Below are 11,337 nucleotides of genomic sequence, written 5' to 3'. Positions count from 1 at the left end.
TGGTCAGAGTGTGGAACCTGCCTGGAGTAGTTGAAGCAAAAAGCACAGGTGCATTTGAAGGGAAGCTAGATAAACACACGAGGGAGAAAGGAATACTGGAAGGTTATGTTCTGATGGATGGAAAGGGTTTGGAGGAGGCTGATGTGGAACATAAACTCGCACATAAGCCAGTTGGGTTAAATGGTCTGTTTCTTGTCAAAAATTCTAATGCAAAGGGTGATAACTAGGGAAAAAGGAAATGGCAACAGAAAATGCCGGAAAAACTCAACAAGTCTGACAGCACCTGTGGGGAGAAAAACAGCATTAACGTTTCTAGTCTGTTTGACCCTCCTTCAGAGCGTCTCCAGCTCTGAAGAAGGGTCGTATGGACTCGAAACATTAACCCTGTTTCGCTCACCACAGGTGCTGTCAGACCTGCTGAGTTTTTCCAGCAGTTACTGTTTTCATTTCTTCCACTGACTGATGGGTCAAGAAGATGACAGTTCCCCCCGCCCCATTGATAATTTTACCTGAAAGAAAAATTGACATGAGGGAAAGCATGAAATTCTACACATATGCTGACCTATTCCGCAAGAAGAAAGTTATCCCCTAGTCCTTTAATGACAAGCTTACTGGATGACTCCAATGACAGAGGGTTGCCAGTCTCCATTCTACAATCTCCAAGACAAGGCTGTGAGAAAACCAGGGGGAGGAGAAACAACGCAGGAACTTCAAAAAAAAGATAAGTTCTTTCTATTTCCTTTGAACACTTCTGTTTATATAAAAATAAAGAAGATGGTTAAAAAGGTTGATGACCATTCCGCTAATAAAGGGTCTTTTTGATTTTCAGTTGGCTGTGATAGGGCAGTGTACCCTGAGGTTAAATATTCTGGGTAACCAGTGGCAGAAGTGTGCAGTTGCCAAGGCTGGAGACCCTTTCCCTCTGGAGGAGGTGGTAGTGCAGTGGTAATCTCACTGGGTTGGTAATCCAGAGGCCCTGGCTAATGATCTGGGGGGACACAGGTTCAAATCCTGCCATGGCAGCTGTTGGAATTTGAATTCAACTGATAAAATCTGGAGTTGATAGTTACTTGCAGTAATGGCAACCATGAAGTTATCATTGACTGTCACTAAAAACCCACCTGGTTCACTAATGCCCCTTTGGGGAAGGAAATCTGCCATCCTTACCTGGTATGGCCTACATGTGACTCCATGACCCACGGCAATGTGGTTGACTCTTACCTGCCCCTCTGAAATGAACTGGCAATTAGGGATGGGCAACAAGTGCTGGCTTTGCTTGTGATGCCCACATCTCATGAATAAAAAACCTCCATGTGAAGAAACGTCCAGGGGTACATTAAAGCAGAGTCAGCAATCCTGCAGCATTCATTATGAATGGCCAAGAAAAATCGGGCATGGTGGAGTCACCTAGATGACATTCTGCTGAATGATTGTGCTTTCTCATCTGCCCCTGTGTAGGGGAAAATTGGCAGGTAGAAAAAGTTGCTCAAAAAAATGTTTCGAGTGGAAGTCCAGCACTCAAGAGTCTTTGCTAAGTCCGTCTCTATGACACTGATGTTTACATGTCATTGAACCAAAAAGCCGAGGTTCCGAGCCAATTTAACAGGAGGTGTCCCACAGCAGTCTAACTCATGAGACAGAGTGGGTAAGAAGTCTGTTATCATGGAACAGCACCTTTGTATGTTTCAGGTAAGGTTATACACAACTCTCTAGTCTAGGACATCATTTAAAACTCCATTTATTGTCTGGGTCCAGGATGTTAAGTGCACAATTTTCCCAGCATGGGATCCTGGATTAAACTCTGACTGCCATGCATTTCTCCATCATACACCGACTGACACCGCAGTGGAGTGAAATAACCCTCTTTCAGCGATCTGACAGGAGCATGATGGGCTGAATGGCCTCTTTCTGTGCTGTCCCATTCTATAGATGAGCACCAGAATGATACTGTCAAGGTGGATTGAATATTTGGTGGAATTGCGAGTGCACCCATGGGTTTATTTTATTCCTTGTCTTTTCCCCAAACACTCCCCTCATCTCCTGACAGTCATTTCTTTGAACTACAACTGCATTCTTTTCACTTTAAAAAAAAACACACACACACATTTGTGGTTTGAAGCTGTTCTTACATTAAAAGAAATCGAGATTTGCAGTGCTACTGATAACAGCTTTACTGGCCAGCTGGCTGAAAATTAGCACCATGAAGGGTTAATGTCACTGTTGTAACGTTAATGAAAACAGTCATTCTCCTTCCATCAGTAAGTGCATATAAGCTCTCTCCCATAAAGCTTCTCCGGTCCATAGGCATTTGCCTTAGGATTTGTTTTATATACACGTACAACAGCAATCAATGGCAGTCCAGAAAAAAATTCTAAATACTTCCTTTTTTAAAAAAAAATGGTAATACATATTTATACATATATATATATATATAATATATATACTTTTTATATTCCCAGGTAATCACCAAATTCTCAGCTCTGAAGGTGACTCTATTTATCCAGCTGGGCATTCAAAATAAAATTGAAAATTCCCGTCAAGTAAAGCTGATTTGGACGGTGAACACGGCAATATTTCAATGTCTGCGTAGCACCAGCTGATAAACGGCCCATCTCTGCACCACGAGTCCTTCAAGTCATGTGCACCGAACCTGGGAGGGAGCCAGAGATTGGCCCATCAAGTCCTCTGCCCAGCCTAGCACCGAAACCACCCTTTCGAAGGGGTGCTGAGTTAAGAGTCTGTCCATTCACTGGATCTGGTCAATGCTTGTAGTCGATATCTCTTCACTGGGACCAATAAATAACCTTGATGTGGGGAGCAGGGAGGAGAGTGAGGATGGGGGTGGGGTGGGGGTGGGGGTGCGGTGATGGAAGAAGGTTGAAATCAGCGTGGCGACTGCTATCGGTTGGTTTTGCTGCAGGATTTGCAGCACTGTTTGCCGTAGAACTTGTGGCCACAGACGCCATGTTGCGGGACCAGGTGGCACCAGCTGAAGAAGTCGATGCAGTTGAGATCTTTGAAGAAAATAGAGAAGAGAATATATACTCGTGAAGTATAAAACTTGCATCGTAAATTGCGGGACAGTGTTTGGCTTGTCTCCTATCCACTTCAAAAAGGTTCCACCTGTTGGTTGGGAGACAGTTTCACACACACTCCATCCATATGCACACCTGCCACTGATCCCCACAGGTTACTTCATGTGGGAGCATCAGAGCCAAGTCTGATCCCGCTTTCATCCCTAATGTACACTCTTAACAGGGGATCATTATATAGTCAACATAGTGGCTGCTATGGTTGTATCTTTGAACTGTTCTCTTGAAGGAGTAGAAGGATTCATAGACTGACAGGTTGCAACATAGATGCCTGTCCCATGTCTGTGACCATTTTTACACCAGCTTGGAGGATAGTTGACTCTATGACGGGAGGGTTTTATGAGCTCTTACAAACTATACGCCGGCGGGGGGGGGGGGACACCCACCTCCAACAGAGGCACATATTCCACAGGATGTTAACCCAGCGTTCAGAGTCCAAGCTCCAGTCTTTGCTGGGCCAACCTCAAAGCTGAGAAAGACTACGGCTGGGCCAAAGTCTCACTCCATCTGTTGTTTTAAAATTCGTTAATGTGGCCATCGCTGCCAAGGCCAGCATTTGTTGCCAATCTCTAACGGCCTTTGAGAAGGCAGTGATGAGCTGCCTTCTTGATCTGCCACAGCCCCTGTGGTGTAGGTACATCCACAGTGCTGTTAGGGAGGGAGTTCTAGTTTTTGATCAGTGACAGTGAAGGAACGGTGATATAGTTCCCAATCAGTATGGTGTGTCGCTTAGGGAAACAGGCAGGTGGCGGTGTTCCATGCACCCGCTGCCCTTGACCTGCTGGTGCAGAGATCCTGGCTGATAGTTCCTATCCTTCGAGCCCAGGGTGGGTACTTTACCCAATTTTACCAGCACGATCAGTCAATTCAGCAGTCCCGGAACCAAACTCAGGATCTCTCAGGTCATTATCATACTGGGAAGTGCATTGAAATAATGAGCAATGAACGGAAGGAGATGAAAATAACAAAAGAAACTTACAGTCTTAGCAACAAACATTTGTAATGGGAATTTTTGTTAGTTTTTACAAATGTACTCTGTATTTGTGGCCAACAAATAAATAAATTGTACTCAGAGGGTCAATTAAGACTTAAACGGGACTTAAATCTGAAAAAGACATTTAGTTTCCTTATTGGGCCTCTGCTCATCTTAGGTAATTTAGTATCCAATAGAATTTAAAGATTTGTGAAAACTATTGCATTCTCATTGATGCGAATATTTATGGCTTCCTGTTGTCTCCACAATGTAACATATCAATCATCACTATTTTGGCTTTCAATTGGTTAAAAGCACTGGCCACTAGCATTGTTTTCAAACTGGATCCCTCGTTTGCAATCATAGCAAAAACAATCTCGATTTGAGTAAAGGGAGAGCTGTGCAAAAACGTTCGCTTGGAGAAACTTAACCCACAGTGAGCTTTATCTTTTGTTTACAATGGAATTAAGATCTCAAATAGACTTGAGGCGTTCAGGCAGATAAAGTCAATTTTTTTAAAAGAGGGCACGAGAATGGAAGAAAGGATGGAGGAAAGAGAGAATCATGTAGTAGGCAAAAGTATTTACATTTTAAGTGCAAGTATAATAGTTTTTTTAAGCGTTTTGTTTATAATCTGGTGTTCAGATTCCAGTAATGTTACAGGAGCAAGGGTAAAGTTGAAGGTCCATTCCAGAGACCTGAGCACATAATGTGGATTGACATTCCAATGCACAACTAAAGGAGAGCTGCACTGCCAGAGTTGTCGTCTTTTAGATGAGGTGTTAAATCGAGGCCCCAACTCCCCTCTCAGATGTACAAGATCCCAAAGCACTTTCACAGAAGTAATCATCAGAAAGCTTTAACGTTATCCCACTTATGACTTTCCAAAAATCACTTGCAGAGCAAAGCAGGTCCCAGCTCACATCCTTGGAATGAGCACTAACCCTACACCTCCCCAAGTGGACTGGGAGCAGCTACTTGCAGATAAAACTGCATCAGAGGCATTCAAGAAGGAAATAGCAGGAGTACAGGGCAAATATGTTCCCACAAAGACAAAGGGGGGCACCAAGTCCGGAGAACCCAAGACGTCAAGGGGCATAAAGGTTTGGATTAAGAAAAAAAGAGAAGCTTATGGCAGATACCAATATGACAGAGTCCCTAGAGGACTATAAAAAGCGCAGGGAGAAACTCAAAGAGGAAATTAAGAAAGCTAAGAGAGTGAATGAGAAAGCATTGGCGGGTAGAACAAAGGAAAACCCAAAGGGGTTTATTAAATATATAAAGTGCAAGAGAATAACTAGGGAAAGAGTAGGGCCATTTAGGGACCATAGCGGTAATCTGTGTGTGAACCCAGAAGAGGTGGGTGCAGTCCTCAATGAACACTTTACATCAGTCTTCACAATGGAAAAGGACAATGCAGATATAAACATCAGGGTGGAGGACTGTGAAATATTAGAGGAAATTAACAGAGAGAGGGGGAAGGAAGCGGGTTTAGCAGTCTTAAAAATGGATAAATCCGCAGGCCCAGATGAGGGAGGCAAGGGAAGAGATCAGGGGACTAATTTTCAAATCCTCTCTGGCCATAGGTGAGGTGCCGGAGGACTGGAGAACTGCTAACGTTGTCCCATTATTAAAAAAGGAAGGGACAGACCAGGAAATTACAGACCAATCAGTCTAACATCAGTGGTGGGGAAGTTACTAGAAAGAATTCTGAGGGACAGAATATATCTGCACTTGGAGAGAGATAGATTAATCAGGGATAGTCAAAGTGGATTTGTTAAGGGAAGGCCATGTTCGACAAGTTTGACCAAATTTTTTTGAGGAGGTAACCAGGAGTGTTGATAAGGGTAATGCATTTGATGTGGTCTACATGGACTTTAGTAAGGCTTTTGATAAGGTCCCTCATGGCAGGCTGATCAAGAAAGTAAGAGCCAGGGGATCCAAGGCGAAGTGACATGTTGGATCCAAAATTGGCTGAGAGACAGGAAGCAGAGGGTGATGGTAGAGGGGTGTTTCTGTGACTGGAAGTATGTTTCCAGTGGGGTTCCACAGGACTCAGTTCTGGGGCCCTTGCTGTTTGTGGTGTACATAAATGATTTGGACTTAAATGTAGCAGGTATGATCAATAAGTTCGCGGATGACATGAAAATCGGTAGGTAAATATTGAGCAGGATAGCCATAAACTGCAGGAGGATATTGATGGACTGGTCAGGTGGGCAGAGCAGTAGCAAATGGAATTCAACCTGGAAAAGTGTGAGGTAATGCACTTGGGGAGGGCTAACAAGGCAAAGGATTACATTATGAATGGTAGGACCCTGGAAAGTACTGAAGATCAGAGGGACCATCAGAGGATCTACAGATCCCTAAGGATAGCATGGCAGGTAGATAAAGTGGTTAAGAAGGCATATGGGGTACTTGCCTTTATTAGTCAAGGCCCAGGATAAAAGAGTAGGGAGGTTATGCTGGGACTGTATAAAATGCTGGTTGTGCCACAACTGAGTACTGTGTACAGTTCTGGTCACCACATTATAGGGAAGATGTGATAGCACTGGAGAAGGTGCAGAGGAGATTTACCAGGATGCTGCTTGGGCTGGACGGTCTGAGCTATGAGGAAAGATTGGATAGGCTGAGGTTGTTTTCCTTGGAGCAGTGAAGGTTGAGAGGGGACCTGATAGAGGTGTATAAGATTATGAGGGGCATATATAGGGTGGATAGGAAGACACTTTTTCCATCAGTAGAGGGGTCAATAACCAGGAGGCATAGATTTAAGATAAGAGGTAGAAGGCTAAGAGAGAAGTTGAGAAATGTTTTCACCCAGAGGGTGGCAGGAGTCTGGAACTCACTGCCTGAAAGGGTAGTTGAGTCAGAAACTCTCATAACATTTAAGAAGTATTTAGGTATTCACTTGCATTGCCGTAGCCTCCAGGGCTATGAGCCAAGCGCTGGAAAATGGGTTTAGTGCAGTCAGATCTTTGTTGACTGGTGCGGACACGATGGGCTGAATGGCCTCCTTCTGTGCTGTAAATGTCTATAAGTCGATGAGTCTTGAACATCTCTCCAAGCATTGAATCACCTCTCTATCCGTGTGGCTACATTTCCTTCTGTAACAACAGTCTTTACATTCTCAAAAAAAATACTACAGATGCCGGGGTACAAGTCAACAACTGCAGCTGCGAAAAATCCCCCCAAAAACCGACTTTACCAGCGAGTATAAAAGGGACCTGCCGGCAGGGGAGTGGGTGGTCGCCATTTTGAAACGCCATCAGCATCTGACGCAAAGAGTGGGTGTGTCTTAAACTCCCGCACATCTTCGCAACGCAGCCCGTATCGTCTGCTTGATCCCTTGCACCCAGTGATAACCTACCGGTGAATAAAATGTGCTTTTGGGCGGGGGACGGGGGGGTGAGAAATTGAGTCTGTCTATTAATGCGAGAAAAGCCTGTCATGGCTGAAAAGGGCGGGGGCGGTCAACACGTGTGCTGAAAATATGCAAAAATGTGATTTTCAGGGCTTAGAAAACGGGGTCAGCTTAGATGCCGGGTCGACTTGTCCACTGTGATTGATGGTAGCTTGTGTTCTTGCTGCAATTGTATGAACAGTGCAAAGGCATAAGGGAGAGGAAGGTGTGAAACAGACCAAATAAGGTCAAAGCTTTTGACAAAGGGAAAGGACATGAGTCTCAGGCTGCCCGGTAACTAAAGGTCCTTACCTTTTCTGGGTGATGGGCAGAAGCTGGTGTTACACGCTCTCGACACTGCTGGTTTCTGATGGGCTGGACATCCGACTGCAGACCGGCCTTGCCTCAGGCAATGCACTGTACGCATCTGGACTCCTCCCCCGCAGGTTACTGTGCACTAGAGAAGAAGGGGGAGCACGTTTATTTAAAATGGAAGGAGGACCACAGTGGGAGTCATGAGCGGAAAGAAAGACGTGCATTTATACAGCACCTTTCACCGCCACAGGAAGCCCCAAAGCCCTTCACAGTAAACGAGGTAGGTACTTTTAAAGATAAAAGCAAAGAACTGCGGATGCTGGAAATCCAAAACAAAAACAAAAATGCCTGGAAAAACTCAGCAGGTCTGGCAGCCTCTGCGGCAAGGAACACAGTTAACGTTTCGAGTCCGAATGACCCTTCAACAGAAGTGGCCAGACCTGCTGAGTTTTTCCAGGTATTTTTGTTTTTGTTTAGGTACTTTTAAAACACTGGACCAAATCTTCCAGCCTCCGGATCATCAGAGGCTGGATGTACGACTGAAGATGTGCGTCGGGACCCTGCGGATATCCTGACGCAAGGACCTACCTGGGATTTGCCGAGGAAGTTTCAATTTCCAATGGACAATTCCACTACTCCCTGGGACCCTCCACAAACGTCTCCTACTCTTAGCTTGAGTCACAGACTTCAGATAGTTCTGTTGCACTTACCTGGCTAATTATCCTGCAAATTTTAACAGATTAAACACGTGGGTAACTACACAACTGACTTCCCAATCAACCCCCGGACCCCCGAACCGACTACCCTCCCTACCTGATAAATTCCTGGATCTGACTATCCCTTTTGACCACCCAACTAGACCTGGCCACCTACCCCCTCGGTCTGACTACCCCTCCCGACCACCCGTCTACCCTCTGACCATCCGACTAGCCTCCCAATCCGACCTGACTACTTAATCCCTCAGCCTGACAACCCCTCCAACTCAACCGACTACCGCCCCCGACCACCCAACTACACCCTCCTGACCCGACCATGTCCCCTGACATGACTATACCTCCTGACCACCTGGCTACCCTCCAAGCACCCGACTGACCCACCGACTCGAGTACCCACGCACCCCCCCTACCGGCTTACCCACCTCACCCACTTATCCAACTCACCCACCTACACCCGTTACCTACTTACCTGTCTCACCCACCTACGCATTCACTCATTCATCCACTCACCTATTCACTCATCCATTCACGAGCACTCAAAGACTGGACCTTTAAACTTACCATATGGCAGCCAATGCCATAAAAAAGGGGCTGTCTTGCCCCCAATCCAACTCTGCTCCGACAGAGCAACCAGACAGACGCTGCACATTTCTTTGACCGGCAGTGTTGGGAGACCCCGGTAAAAATGTGCAGCTGCATCGAGCTGGGGGAGTTTACAAGTGAAGCGGCAATCCGACCATCATTGCCGCTGCTTGGAAGAACCGGGCCGTGGTCGCTGTTGTGACGTAAGAAACGCGGCCGCCAATTTGCGCACAGCAGGATCCCACAGACAGCAGTGGGATAATGACCACATAATCTATTTCCCCAATGTTTTGTTGAGGGGTGAATCTTGGTGTTCAGGTGAGATCAGGGGCAGGTGTCAGCCAGCTCAGCGGAGGTACTTCATTTCAACACAACAAGCCCAACACAGTCATAAACCATTGATGCTAGAGGGTCACAATCCAACTAATCTGTCCCTCTCAGAAATATTGCAACACAGAAAGACACCAGCATGCCTGTGATCGTAGCGGGTCCCTAATTTTGATTCTATCTATTACCAATTTTAAGCCAAGCGCTCTCCCTGATATTGGAATAAGAAACAAAGGCAAAGCAAAGCAAATCCTTTGATTTGAATCAGGGATGCTTCATCTACTGTGTGAAAGGTGGGTCAAGTCTTCCTTCTGACATATCCATCTTTGCTTGGAGGACAATAATGGACAGCTTTCCACAGCTAGCATGTTGACCAACAGAAGGTAAAGTTGCCCTCTTTCGTCAGGTCTAAAACTAGCAGGGGGCAGAACAGGGTTAGAACCAGACCAGAGCCTGAGCTTTGGTGTGGGCTTTGTTAGTTATGAAAATGAACTGACAACCTTCAGAATTTGACACCTCCACAGCAGAAAGCAATGAAGCAATGACCGTAAACTTGATAAACAAGACTTAAAAATAGATTCTGAAGCTCCCCATTCATGAAAGGAACCTGGTATTAGACGCCGCATCCACAGTTCAGCTTTAGCCTACCTACCTGTTGCCATGGTGAAGCATACCACGCTGATGCAGCGTGTTTGAGGATTTGATCCATGGAGGGTTTGGGGCATTCTCCCATGTTACATACACGTTCGAGCTCAACGTTTGCTTTGGGCAAGTGACGACATCTTCTCTGAGGAAACTCGAGGTATTTCCCTGACAGGCTTTTCTCACTGCACTTCAGCTCCCTTTTTTGCCGGCCAAGGCCACAGGTTACGGAGCACTAATCAAAGCAAAAGAATACACCTTCAAACGCCAATGCCTTATGTTAGAGAAATAATTACAAAGAGGTTTTATGAAGATTACAAAGCTGCATCGGGCTAAACATCGGTGTGCTCTTGTCTCCGGGAGTGGGGCTCTGCATTTCTCATCTGCACAGGTCTGGCCCTGTTGAGGCAAGAACACACAAACTTTGTGCTGTCTTCTCATTTCCATGATTGTACCCAAGCCCTGTGTGTGTGTGTGTGTGTGTGGGTGAGGGGGTCGTGCTCTGCATCGTGGACAGGCTGCGACAGAGCCCACTGCATCCAGTGTCATCAAGAATATTGAAAGTGTTCTGGCCTATGCCCTACCTCAAGCTCATCCTGCTTTCTGGTGTGAAGTGCAAACTGCTGATGGTGCGATCACAGGGCCTCTTGCTTTCCACTCATCCCAACCACCTCTTTCTGACTTTCTTCTTTGAGACACCATAGAGCTGCCGCCCGCCCAACCACAGCAGCTTCAGGAGGGAGGGCGACAGCAACATCACAGCACCGATGGGGAAGTGCCCTCATTCGATCTGACACTTGCAGCCACCTGGCTCACACTATAAGTCACCAGGCATGAGTAGGCTGCAGCCAGGTCAAGGGGAAAGGATAACTCTTGTGCCAGCTCGCTGCTGGGCTAACCCAATCAACATATCCTTCTAGTCCTCTTCCCATCACGTACTTATCTAATGTTACCATGCTGCTCACCTCGACCAGAGGGAGAAATTTAGTCATGGGAACGTTGAGATTGTACCACAAGATTTGGTTGGTTCTGAACAGCATGGACTCATTTAAGGGGAACATACGAATTCGGAGCAGGAATAGGTCATTCGGCCCCCCTCAAGTCTGCTCTGTCATTCAATAAGATATGGTGGATCAGACTGTGGCTACAACTCCATATTGCTGCCTGCTGCTGCTAAACTTTGACTCCCTTGTCAGTCAAAAATCGAACGAACTCAGTCTTCAAAATATTCATTGACCCAGCCTCCACTGCTCTCTAGCGAAGAGAATTCCACAGAGTAACCACCCCCCCAGA

The 11,337-nt window shown here is 46.0% G+C and overlaps 1 protein-coding gene across 1 annotated transcript in view; it reads right to left on the bottom strand.

Annotated features, from left to right (window-relative positions):
- Positions 1–2,898: 2,898 nt before the first annotated feature.
- Positions 2,899–11,337, bottom strand: part of adamts18 (ADAM metallopeptidase with thrombospondin type 1 motif, 18) — a 159,314-nt gene continuing 150,875 nt past the window's right edge. The window contains 3 exon segments of the mRNA XM_041191707.1: positions 2,899–3,014; positions 7,775–7,919; positions 10,055–10,279. Of these exon segments, the coding sequence (XP_041047641.1) occupies positions 2,899–3,014; positions 7,775–7,919; positions 10,055–10,279 (486 nt within the window).

This window comes from Carcharodon carcharias, chromosome 7 (genome assembly GCF_017639515.1).
Source record: "Carcharodon carcharias isolate sCarCar2 chromosome 7, sCarCar2.pri, whole genome shotgun sequence".
NCBI classification, from domain to species: domain Eukaryota; kingdom Metazoa; phylum Chordata; class Chondrichthyes; order Lamniformes; family Lamnidae; genus Carcharodon; species Carcharodon carcharias.
Note: the sequence above shows the minus strand (reverse complement) of the source record. Positions and strands in the feature narration are given on the sequence as shown.